We start from the raw sequence: 13,785 nt of genomic DNA, 5'->3' as shown, positions 1-13,785 counted from the left end.
GAGCAATGATTCAGTTAAGGTAAATCCATACAAACATACATACACACACATAGATACATACATACATACATACATACATACATACATACATATACATACGTATGCATATACATATACATTTAGAGGAAAAAGAATAAACTCCCATGACTGGTTTCAACTGGAGTAATACCAAAATTTTATCGTGCCTTTGATGACAAACAATAGGAAAAACTGAAAGGGCCAAAGGAAGACCAAAACCTAATGAATTTATCATGGGAGAAACAGACTTCAATCTGGAATCAGATTTATTTAACAAAACAAGAAGCAGAAAGGACTGGACTCCCCCATTCTTTCCCTGCATTAAAACATTCAGAGAGTTGATGATATGAAAGTGTCTGATGTCTGGACTACACATCCCTGGGAGGACTGAAGATCTGACCTGAATATAGGGGGTTTGTGTTCTTACATTAGAGCAAATATTTGTGGCCTCAGCCCAAGAATGGAGCATTGTAGAACTACACAGTAGTGCAAAGCTGTCATTTTTTCCTTTCCTTTCTTTTCAAAATATCCTTTGCATTGCACATATTTGTATTAAACATAATAACCTGTTCAGAAAAAGATAATTTCTTCTCCTCCTCTTCCAACATTACCTCCAGCTTCTCCCTCTTCCCCTATTTTTCTCACACATTCAAGCTTATCAGGTGTTATGATTTACTAATTCATATAAATTGACGTTTCAGGGGTTCCTCAAATATTTTTTATAACAACACTTTCTAGTGCTTATAAACATTCGGGGATTTTTAGTGATTACTAGAAATCACTAAATAAAACAACCTTTAATAATATAGAGGAGAAAATGAATGGATGCCACTAAAGTAGTCATTGATTGAGATGGCCGGATATAGAAATTGAATAAATAAATAAAGTAAGCAGACCCATATTTTCATTACAGTAGTGTATAATTTCAACAAGTAGCATTTCTTCATACCGCATTCTCATATATTAAATATCCAAACACTAAACATACTAATCCAAAACATACAGCCATTATTCAGAGTTCATGTTAATATTTGAGGTAAGAATCCACACTTATTTGACCTCTCAAAAGGTAGCGGGTATGGTAGAATTCTGTTTCCTTAAAGTGGGCAGGAAGATTCTGGTTTCACTTTTCCATTAGCCACATGATTACAGCTTAGGAAGCCAGACTGTTATCTTAATCACACACACAGGATAAGATGCTCCCCGTTGAGTTATTTCCTTTTTAAAAAATAATTTTAGTGAAGTGAAAAAAATAAGAAAAGTGAAAACTACCAAAAAAAGATAAATAAAGAAGTAGTTTCTGATCTTGTGTACAATAGTATACTTACACTCTTCTCCCTCATTAAAATTTCATCATTACAGGTAATCTGTGAATTACAACAGTTCATTTAGTGACTGTTCAAAGTTACAACGTCACTGAAAAAAGTGATTTATGACCATTTTGCACACTTATGGCCATTGCAGCATCCCCATGGTCACATGATCAGAATTCAGACAGTTGGAACAGATGACAGCTGCAGTGTCCTGGGATCATGTGATCACCTTTTGCGACCTTCTGACAAGCAAAGTCAATGGAAAAACCAGATTCACTTAACAACCACATTACTACCTTAACAACTGCAATGATTCACTTAACAACTGTGGCAAGAAAGGTTGTAAAATGGAGCAGAATTCACTTAACAAATGACTCGCTTAACAACATAAACTTTGGGTTCAATTGTGGTCATAAATTAATGACTACCTGTATTCTCTTATTCCAATAATCAACACTTTTTAATCAGCTGATCCATAAATCACCAGTTCATTTTTTTTCATTTTCAGCAAAAGTTTCAAAATAAATTTTCCAGTTTTTAATAAAAGTACTTGTCTCACCTCTGGTCAAACAGGTCAATTTTGCCATTCTGTCATCTTTACAATCCATTCCTCCATTGTGAGTGTTTCAGTATTTTTCTGTCTTTGTGCATATAGCATTCTCGCTGCAGGTACCACATGCAAAGCCAATCCTCCATAGCTCTTTTCTGATTAGTTATCCATAAGTCCTAGTACTAACATATGAGTGTTAATCTTTAGAATTCTTTGTATCATTATATATAGTGCTTTTTTTGTAAAAAAAAAAAAGTGCCGGAACTCACACACATCATACAACCTGCCTTGCCTACCCTACAAGGTTTGCCTTTGTAGTTGAAAAAAAAACCCTCAAATTTTAGTGTATCTAAAAGACTGGGATTTTGTTCAAGGTAAGTTACCATGCACTGTGTGGCTTTAAATTACAAGAAGGCATTTTATTAATCTTTTGGGACACTTACCACTGGCATACCCTTTTAGTTTAATGAAATGTCAGCTTTCTATGTGGGATGAAATTGGCCCAATAAAACAAAATTTGGTTGCTTGCAAAAGATTGAATTATTTTTAAGAAGTTGTCAAAAAAATTATATTTGGATTTGAATATGGATATTGATTTGAAACAAATTAAAGTTGAAACTTTGTCAGTGAACAAATTACTTTTAATTTACCTTTAAGTTAAACCCAATTTAATAAATAGATCTGATTAAACCTTATACTGTAGGTCTATCTTTACATCTGACCAATACATAATTAATATATATTATTATTAATCATAAGGGACGCGGTGGCTCAATGGGTTAGGACGCTGAGCTTGTCGATCAGAACGTCGGCAGTCTGACGGGTTGAATCCCGAGTGCCACATAACAGAGTGAGCACCTGTTACTCATCCCAGCTTCTGCCAACCTAGCAGTTCGAAAGCATGCAAAAATGCAAGTAGAAAAATAGGGACCACTGCGGTGGGAAGGTAACAGCATTCCGTGCGCCTCTGGCGTCTAGTCATGCCAGCCACATGACCACGTAGACGTCCTTGGACAAGCGCTGGCTCTTCGGCTTTGAAACGGAGATGAGCACCGGCCCCTAGAGTTGAAAACGACTAGCACGCATGTGCGGGGGAACCTTTACCTTTTACCTTTACCTATTATTAATAATAATACTTCCAAATCACAAGACATTGGCTTTATTCTTATTCTTCCCCTCTGCAGTATGAATATAAAGTATAAAAGACTAAAAAGAGATTTTTGTGGACATCCCAGCCTTTGAACTACCCAAGGAACCAAAACTACAAAGTTTCGCTGTTGGGCAAGCTTCCATGCCAGCCACCTTTCTTTCCTCTCGCTTCGCCTCTTTTTAACCTCACACACACACACACACACACACACACACACACACACACCCCTTCTGTAAGGAAAGGCAAAAGGCCTGCTCACCCTCTCGTGAAAGAGGGCCTCCATGTTTGTGTGTCTCCCACCGCCACCATTGGCTTCCACACCACATGGTCCGACCCAGTCAATCAAGCCACGCTCTGGCTATGGTGCTCCAGCACCTCATGGCTCCTCCTAGAGGACACAGACAGCACCAGAGGGGACCCCGCTCACACTGTACCACCAGCGGAGCATTTTCAAAAACAAACGATAGGGCAACAATAGGAAAAGAATGCAACTCTGGAAAATCCATCGAAAAAAGGTGTATGACAAACAAAGTGCTGATTATATATATTAGTATCCAATACCTTTTTGCCTTTTTATAAGTCCATCATGTATGGTAAAATGATCCTTTATATTTTCCACAGTTTTAACACGGATAAGAAGTGCCTTTATACATCTTAGTTATTTTTTTCTGATGTCATTTACCAACAGTACATCATTTTGTAAAAATTATCTCTTAAATTGTAACATAATATGAATTTCAGTTTTTTCCACCACATTCTCTCCCATTAGTCCAAACCAAAATTCTTAACCCATGTTATCATGCACTTTGTAGCTTCAGCAAAAGTTTATACATTTTAACAATCACATGTTCATCATGTCTACACAATTCATTTTCAAATTCCTTTTGTTTTTCAGTTCCAATTATTTTTTATCTGTAATAAATCTCTCTTAATTGTGCATATGAAAACTAAATCCCTTTGCAGTAAATTGTTTTTGTGATTTCATCCCTTGATTTATTTCCAAATTATAGAGCTGCTCTTTATTTTTTATAAAGAACAAATGAGGTAAAACACTTTGAAAGTGTTTCATCTTTGGAATGTTAATTGCATCTCACTGAACTTAATTGAATCTAATTCTTAAACACTGGAAAGTGAAGTTGGAGGATATAGCAAACAAGCAATTTGGAACATTATTATTAATATGCTCCAATCATCTGGTAAATAATTGGGTTACAAATGAAAATAATTGTCTAGATCAGGGGTAGGCAAACTTGGCTCTTTTATGACTCCCGGACTTCAACTCCCAGAATTCCTGAGCCAGCCACGCTGAAGGAAAAGGGAGAGGTTTCCAAGCTGAGCCATGCTGGCTCAGGAATTCTGGGAGTTGAAGTCCACAAGTCATAAAAGAGCCAAAGTTGCCTACCCATGGTCTAGATGGACAATTTAGTATAACAAAGATGTATTCGTGTTGAAAAAAATAAGTCATACAATAAACAAGATATTGCTAATTTGTTGGATTTTATTGGCTAAAATCTGGTTTTCTAATGGGAAAAATGATGTAATTGTAAAGTGCTATTAATTCACATTTTTAGTTCCTGTGTAGTATTTTATGAGAATCATTGCATTTTCCAAGGATGTTGAAGATAGCAAAAATGAGGCAATCAAAATATTTATTTAATGTTATTGACAAAATTGATAAATAAGGATTTAGTTCATATTTTCAACAATTGGCATCACTTCCTAGGTTACCTACAACCTTTGCAACCTTGGATATTGATGGGGTAAGAAAAATCATCTTCGCACTCCCAGGTAAGATATATTAAATTATAAATCTCTTCTTTCATGCTCATAAATACCAAACAAATTTTAAACCAAAAGTTCCAAATCTTCATATTCATTACTACAAATATCTTAGTTATGCTAAGTATCATTATATCTTCCATATGCAACAGTGACAATGCTCTTATTTTTCTGAACCAAAAGTGTATTTTTTAAGATCCACTATGCTATTAGTCATTCTTGCTCCTCAGTTCATCAAATATTCCTGAAAACACTTAATAGAAAGACTCTTGATATGAAGCACAGTTTAGTTCAAAAGTAACAAATATTTTTATTCTTGAAACAATTCTCAAGTAATTTATCAAATAACTGTTTCTTGATCTTTAGGGAACCCTGTGTCAGCAGTTGTTACCTGCAATCTTTTTGTTGTCCCAGCACTGAGAAAGATGCAAGGAATTCTGGATCCTCGTCCAACTATTATAAAAGCCAGGGTAAGAGTTTTCAAATAAAAGGTGAGTTTTGAGGTGGTCTACTTAGTTGCACTAGTATCTCAGAGCTGAAGAAATAACCTTTAAATAGCCTAGAGTTCAAAGAATTCAGGTGAAGTATTGTAAAAAGAGAAAGCATTAAAAATGCATTTAAGATGAATCGTAACTATTGAGGACGGACAGTATTTGATCAGTAAGACATTGAACTTACTATTGATTACTTTTGGGTTATTTGTAATAGAATATGGGTGCTTGTATTTTGTCAGTAGGATAAAGATATGAGGAATAATTTGCTTCTAAGGAAAGAAATTCACAGTTCAGAATCTTGGTCATACAGCTAATCTCTACACCTCTGAATCATTATTAGACAACATTTGCAAACCCAACTGAGGCACAAGTGAATTTTATATAGACTTAAAGTAAGATTTCCTTCCTGCCCCTCCTAGTCTTCTCCCTTTAGGCCAAGAGGAAGATTAAAGTCCCTGTGGGCCTGGAACAGCTGATAAAAAGCAAAGAACAGCTCATCCCTGAATAGTTTCTTGCCCAAGGAATGTCAGTAATGGACAGCTATTTCCTCCCCAACAATCTTTCAAAAACTCTGGGCTATCTAACTTTCCTTACAGAAACCAGCAATGTAAATAATGTTTGCAAAGCGATAATAGCATCGCAACTTGAACTTAGTTTATAAAGATTAATACAGGTCCTACAAATCCAAAATTTAGAAAAAATACTGAAATTTTTCCACTTTTTTTTGAGAAAGAAAAACTATTTGTTTAGTGCCTTATAATCTTCCTAAATTCCTTTTCTCTGTATTTTACAGTTATCAGTTTTGTGTACTATTTCAGATTGCATAGCTTTTTTGCTATCCGAAATGTGCTTTCACAAGAGGCAAATGGACTTTCTTGTTTTTCTTTGAAGATGTTTTGCTTCTCATCCAAGAAGCTTCTTCAGCTCTGACTGGGTAGTGGAGAATGGAAGGATTTATATTCCTTGCAGACAGCTGGTCATTTGCATTCTTTTAGAGAGTCATTGAGGCCACTTGGAGGTTATCTGCATCCTCCCGATCACCTTAGTAGTGCAAATGGTTGTGGAGCCTTCTTGGAATTGCTGAAAGGACTGTGTTGTAGACTGGAGATAGATGATGTCATATCCTCCCCCCTCTGTTGAGAGAGGGCTGTTCGATTTTGACATAGATGGCCTCTTTGACCCCTCTTTCAAACCAAAATTTCTTGGCCTTTAGGGAACCCTGTGTCAGCAGTTGTTACCTGAGTCTTTTTGTTGTCCCAGCACTGAGAAAGATGCAACGAATTCTGGATCCTTCTCCAACTATTATAAAAGCCATAGTAAGAGTTTTCAGATAAAAGATAAAAACTGCAAGGAGTATAAATCTTTCCATTTCACACCATCCAGTCAGAGCTGAAGAAGCTTCTTGGATGAGAAGCGAAATGTCTTCAAAGAAAAACAAGAAAGTCCAGTTGCCTCTTGAAAAAGCAACTTTGGGACAACCATGATCTGGATGACTGAGAATCTCCATAGACAGCTTTTTTATTAATTATAGCTAAATATTTAATGGCTTTTCTATGGAAATATATTTACTCCATTGTCCTTCTCTCTCAAACCTTGCTTGGTTTCACAAGTTCCATTGGCAAACAATATTGTTTTGGGAAAGGGCCAAGGAAGTATGATAGGATAAACTCATATGATACTAAGAGTGAAGTTTGGGCCAAAACCCATGTACATGTATCTGGTCTACTCTAATCAAATTAATCTTCTCTTTGTTTTATACGTTATTTGCATCTGCGAGCTAAATATGGGCCCTTGGAGAGGGGCATTTTAACTGTCTTAATGTCATTTTATTCACTTTGTGTGTTTTGTACAGTTATCATGTGATGTAAAATTGGACCCTCGTCCAGAATACCATCGGTGCATACTGACTTGGCATCACCAAGAACCACTGCCTTGGGCACAAAGTACAGGTTAGTGCTCACAACCTCTGCCTTTTGGAGTTTTTGTTGGGCTCACAAGTTTGAAATATGAAATGTAACAAAACACAAATAATTGGTTTTGTCTCTAATCTTGAATAGCATGTAATATTTGAAACCATAAACCATCATGTAACATTTAAGGAACTCCCCTCCCCAGCCTTTAATCTTTCCTGCTTCAAATTAGGCTCATGAATCTCACCCAGTTATAAGCAAGAAGCATGAACATCTTCTGATTGTTTCAGTCTCCATTACATATCATAGCATATTCAATTATACTATATAATTGATGCAGCTTAGATCCAGGGTCTATTTGTCTTTTGAAGTCTTGACATCAATTATTTCTTATATAAAACATCCAGGTTTGGGGGAGAGGAGAACACATTTTATTTACATATATAAAACTGAAAGATTTTCTTGACTGTCAGAAATATCATTTCCTTTAAGTATTAAGTAATTAACAAAATTGGTGCTTCATGATACAAAAATTCATGAACCAGCTGTCTGGTTAGGGAATGAAATGGGTATTTTAATTTTGGATCTGGATTCTTTATTTACTTGGGGAAAATGATCGTTTTGAAAACTGAAACAAGCTTAACTTGCTGTTTACACTTTGGTGCAAATGCTTCTCAGTACAAAGAAGAAGTAAAGAAGAAGGAAATGTGTATGCACATTTTCTGCCCTCCTGGGTTATCATTGTGTGTTGCTCTTCATTTTTTAAAAATCTTATTTAAAATAGTCCAAATGAAGAACAACACACAGTGATAATCCAGGAGGGCAGAAATGCAATATACACATGTGCTTCTTCACCTCTTCTTGGTATCATTACTTGGCAGCAACATAGAAGTGGCTTGCTTATGCCTTCTTCCAGAATAGTTTTCAGTCTTGGGTTTTCACCTCCAAGTACTAACCAGGCCTGACCTATTGATTTTCCAAGCCCAGACACTTAGTCAGATTCTGCCTTTTAAATATAACTCAATTATTATTATTTTTTGTGAAAGAAGGCATTTCACAGCGCCATATTTTTCTAAGATTTCCAACTTTTCGTGAAGTAAACAAATAAATTACAAGAATATGCTATGGTTCTTAAGATGGCACTGTCCCTACTACTATAACATGCATTGCTGGTCAAAATATCATATAAAGTGGTGAGCTGCCCAGAGTCACTGACAGTTGAGTGGCACACAAGTTTAATAAATTATCATCCCATATTTTCCTTGTCCAATCACAATAGGTAGGTATTGCAAATAATTCAACAAGACCCTTAGCTTCTGAATAAAACATTTTTCTGAATCCATTCCTTGAGATCATCCAGCAGGCAGTCAAAACCTCAGCATGGCTGTTTCAAAGGGTTAAAGAGTAGATGCAGGAGAACATTTTTCCCACAAGCAAAGCACCTCATTGAATGATTTGTACAGCCTTACCATACAGTAAGAATCTCACAGAAATAGGTACAAGTGGTTGTAAAAGTGATTTTGTAGCTGCCATAACTTCCCATTTAACCCTCCAAAATGGCCCCTCTGAAATAAAAATGCTAAGTATGTAATTTATATACACTGGAAATATGCATGTATGTATATTTGTATGTATAGAATGCAATTTTAAGAACAATTATATGTGCTCATGTTTACATTGCCAGACTTACTTTAAATATTGACCTTCTCCATCCATATTTATGTTAGAGGATTCTTCAGAAGGACTAAAAGTCTCAAAACATTGCAGTAACCTTTTAAAGTTTTAATTGGGCCTTCTCTATAGAATATAATAAATTATTCTTTATATATTTACGGAATCTGTTTTGCCATCAAAAAGATTGTTGGTAGTAGTTCTCTGGAGAGCTGTTTGAGTAGTCTTGTTAGGAGCATGTGAAATTGTGATATAATTATTGTAATGGATCATTCATCATTTATATTAAGAAAATACCACTTTAAGCATCAACCCTTGAATACTTTTAAATGACTTTGTACTTAAAGGATGCGTGGTTCAGAGTGGAACACACATTTTGCAAAAATTCTCAGATTCAATCCCAGCATCACCTGGCATTAATGGAAAAGAATCCTCATAATGTCCTAGAAAAAATCCATTAGCACTGACAGCATTAGGCAAGGCAGACCAATGGTCTGATTCAATGAACAAGTTTCCTATAGGTAAAGGTAAAGGTTCCCCCGCACATGCATGCTAGTCCTTTCCGACTCTAGGGGTTGGTGCTCATCTCTGTTTCAAAGCCGAACAGCCAGCATTTGTCCGAGGACATCTCCGTGGTCATGTGGCCGGCATGACTAGACGTCAAAGGCGCACGGAACGCTGTTACCTTCCCACCGAAGTGGTCCCTATTTTTCTACTTGCATTTTTACGTGCTTTCAAACTGCTAGGTTGGCAGAAGCTGGGATGAGTAACAGGCGCTCACTCTGCTACACGGCACTCAGGATTCGACCCGCCAAACTGCCGACCTTCTGATCGACAAGCTCAGCGTCCTAACCCACTGAGCCACCGCGAATATAGTTTACATAAGAATATAGTTTCCTATATTCTTATGTAAAATAAAAATATTTTAATCGTGCTTTTCTTCCTTATTTTTCCAAGTATCTCTCAAAGAAAAAAGCCTAGCTGAAAAGTCCTTAATTGAAAATGATGAAGAGATGATTTTGCAATAACATTACTGTATTGCAAAAAGAGAAGAACTGCATCTTGACAAACTGGACATGTGTTGCCCAATGCAAAAGTCAGCTTATCACTAGTGCATTCTAGAAATAAACCAGATAAATATCTAAGTGTTGATTTGTGTTCCAAGAAGTTTATTGTAGAAGTATTATTTTAGAAATGTCATTCCATTTATTTTATTTTAATAACAACTTTAAATGTGGATCCCTTTTTCACCATCTATTTTTAAATTCTGTAACATAATAATTACTACAGTCAATCCTTGGAATGTATTACCACAAGATGAAGAGATAAGTATCAGCTTAGCTTTCAGTAGGCATTAGACTTAATCATGAAACTTTATCCACTTTGGATTACAAAAATAAAATAATGTAAGCTTCTCCGTGGCTACCAGTAATATTTGTATGTTGCTTACAAAGTAGAAAATTGCATATCCCTAAAGGGAGAGAAATAGTTATGATGTTATGCATTGTGCTTTCTTTTCCTAGGAGGCTGTGATGAGAAAGAATACTGGATATGATCACTAATAAACTCAGTGCTATAGCAGTAGAGTTGTAGTAAATACAACTAGTAAATACCAACCACAATTGGTACTTTTTAATCCATTTGCTTTATTGCAGGAGAAGACTTCTTTGAGAAGATAGTTTGTAGTTTGGGCCTACTAACCTTTGGATTTATCATATCCATGGCCAGTATGCTGTCCTCATATGATAACCTAAAAGGAAAATCATTGGTTATGATTAAAAAGGTTACTTTTTATGAGAGAAACATTGGGATAATTCAACCCCATATTATAATGCTGTTTGGTAATGGAAATTAATATTGCACTGTAAGAATTCTGGGGAAAGGCTGGTGATTCATTTCTTGGCCTGTGACATTTGCCCTGCTAATGACTCTTTTTTACTTTCTCTAGGGAATCAGATGAGCAGTCGTCTGATGAGTATGCGCAGTGCCAATGGACTGTTGATGCTACCTCCAAAGACAGAGCAGTATGTGGAACTTCATAAGGGAGAGGTGGTTGACGTCATGGTCATTGGAAGACTATGATGTTACCAGCAGGAGAAAAGTTTTGATGCATGTCCACATATCATTGACTGTATCCTGTAATATGCAACGGCACAGCTAGTTTTTCTGAATTGGATAAAAGTTGATCAGTATAAACACCTTGAACTATATTTCAAAAGATTTAAATAAATACCTTTTAAAAAAAACTTCAAAAACAAATCTTAAAAGAATTTATTCTGATTATATCAAAGCAACTTTTTCATTTCTTGCAATTGCTTTGTGTGTTCAATGCTAGTTCCAATAGCAGTAGCTTTTAGTAGACAGCGGTAGGTGCCTGCAGAACTTGTGTTTTTTCTCATCTTTAAGATTCAACTACTTATGCTCTTAAAACAAGGCTGTCTGCTTATTTATACTAGTGTAGACAACACTTGGATTTTCCCTTATTAGTATGCTTCATAACTGCTTCACCGAGAGCTTCTGCTTGTTCTTTATCGTATCTCGTGTTGATGTGCACAGTGCCAAAAGCAGAGTGGCTGCACTGGGAACCCGATCAAGCCCCAAGGTTTTCCTCAGGGATACCTGTCATCCCAGCAGCCACCCAGCTCAGTACTATTGGGCAGTAACTGGATACCTTTTGTTTAAACAAACAACAACAACAAAAATTGCTTCCTTAAGTGCTGACAGCCTTTTTAACCAATACATTTAAAATGTACAGAATTAAAATCTTTAAAAAAAAATCAAAGACTGATCTTGTACAGATATTAGTGTTACCAGCATTCATGTGGAAATTAAATAAGAAATAAAAACTAATGTTAAACAACTCTGTACCATAACATTTTCTGTAATGATACTGAAATTTAAATGAATAAAAAAAAACCTGAATCATTATTTAAAAGGTAATTGTGTTAAGCCTGGTTGTTTAATAAGGGGGTTAAAAAAATCACTGTTTTTAGTCTTGGGGAAAGGACACCATGGTTCAGAAATTAAATGAGCACACATATATTGGAGCAAACAAAATGGTGATGCATAAATTTTGCATTTAAAAGATTTTAATAAGGTTGTGTTATCTTTCTTGGATCTTAAAACTGCAGTCCTTGGAAGATACTTTAATGGTACAATTTATGATTAAATTAAAAATATAGGCTTTAAATCATCTAAGAAACTGACATAAGTGGAAGAGAATGTTTAACTACTGTGTGGAATATTTCTACTTTTTAAAAATTATATGCCTCATGAACACTATTGCAGTTAAGTATAATTGATTCATAGGCATTTGCATAATGTGGCACTTCTAGGTGTTAAGTAAGAAATGAAGGAAATAAATTCAGTATGGGATAACTAACTGCAAGATTGCTTTCAGGTTGCTACATAGTGAAAAAATATTTTGAGTTCAGTTCTTCCCCCTACATAGCATTATTGCTCTCATGACTGCTTAAAATACTTGTTTTTTAAAATTTTGTAAAGAGTTACATAAATTATAATTTGCCTTAAAATAATATTCCGTGCTAATAAGCTGTAAAAGTATGGTGAAATGAGAAATGCATATTAAGGCTGGTAAAAATACTATCCAATGTAGAATGTATACCTTTAAACTGATTTGATGTTGACCATGGCACTTCATGACTGACCACAATCCTATTTGCCTTTGAGAATAAGCCAAGCAATGACCGTGAACATTTAGTACAGTAATGAAAGTTTAACACTGTTTAGCTTAATGTCAATAGAGTTAGACTGAGTTAGAGTTAGATCATTACCCTCCTTTGATAACTCCTTTCATTATCTCCCCTCTTCACTGAACATCATATCCAGATTAGAAATAAAAAAGTGTGATTTCTTAAACAAAATACTTACAAAAATGCAGATTTACAAAATTGCAATGCTTGTCATTTTTGTTTAACTTAGGTAAAACATCTTTTTATGAATGAAGATAACATCACAACTTGTTGACAATAGCAAAAAGTCATTTGTATAAACTCCTAGGAAGAAATCACTACTTAATCTCATTTTATATTTCAAAAATCTTATTTTACAAATGGCTTTAATCCAGATCGATTCTTCGGGCCATTGTCATTAATGTTAATTTGGATTTTTTTTTCTGTATATTTCTATAAATTTCTGTTCCCCATCAAAAATGCCTTTCCTTTTGTATTTCATAGTTCTCACCCTTCAGTGTTCTAAGATTATTTGCCAACACTGGCATGTTCATTCACTGTTTCCTGTGCTAAAGTAAGTTTTTTGCTATTCTTCTACACATGTTCAGGTCTCTTCCTTATGCTTACTAATATCTCTTCTCTGAAACTTAGCTTATATTTCACCTTATATCTATATTCTACAGTTATATTTTCTCTGCGGTTTTTTTACCTTTCCTTCACTTCTGAATAGATAGAGCATTGTGTTCTAAGAGTACATATTCACAGCATAAACCCCCAAATGGCCTCAGAGAATGCAAACGACTAGATGACTGCAAAGAAATATACTCCTTCCACTCTCACCATTCTGTCAGAATCTATCGTTCCATCCCACCACCATCCAGTCACAATTGATGAAGCTTCTTGAATGAGAAGTGAAGTGTCTTCCTCCTCAAAGAAAAACAGTCCAGTTGCCTTTTGAAAAAAGAGCACCTTTGAGACATCTATCACTAATACTTTAATTATATTAAACAGCTACTTATTAACTTCGCCTTAGCTTTGATATTGCAACTGCCATCAGGAAAATCATCAGATAGATGATGATGATGATGATTTAAATTTATATGCCGCCCTTTTCCCTAAGGACTCAGGGCGGCTCACAACAATAAAAAATTAAAAAACATAGAATACAAAGATTAAAAAAGAATTAAACAATAAATAAAGAAATAAAG

The 13,785-nt window shown here is 35.3% G+C and overlaps 1 protein-coding gene across 9 annotated transcripts in view; it reads left to right on the top strand.

Annotated features, from left to right (window-relative positions):
• The window catches only part of GPHN (gephyrin), a 263,681-nt gene extending 251,880 nt beyond the window's left edge, over nt 1-11,801 (top strand). For all 9 annotated transcript variants that reach the window (XM_081313741.1, XM_081313740.1, XM_081313739.1 and 6 more), the window contains 4 exons: nt 4,755-4,819; nt 5,177-5,280; nt 7,157-7,253; nt 10,834-11,801. In XM_081313741.1, the coding sequence (XP_081169867.1) occupies nt 4,755-4,819; nt 5,177-5,280; nt 7,157-7,253; nt 10,834-10,967 (400 nt within the window). In that variant the 3' untranslated portion in view covers nt 10,968-11,801. The remainder of the gene's footprint in view (nt 1-4,754; nt 4,820-5,176; nt 5,281-7,156; nt 7,254-10,833) is intronic.
• The last annotated feature ends 1,984 nt before the right edge of the window (nt 11,802-13,785 follow it).

The sequence above is a fragment of the Vipera berus genome (assembly GCF_964194415.1).
Source record: "Vipera berus genome assembly, chromosome: 1".
NCBI classification, from domain to species: domain Eukaryota; kingdom Metazoa; phylum Chordata; class Lepidosauria; order Squamata; family Viperidae; genus Vipera; species Vipera berus.
Note: the sequence above shows the minus strand (reverse complement) of the source record. Positions and strands in the feature narration are given on the sequence as shown.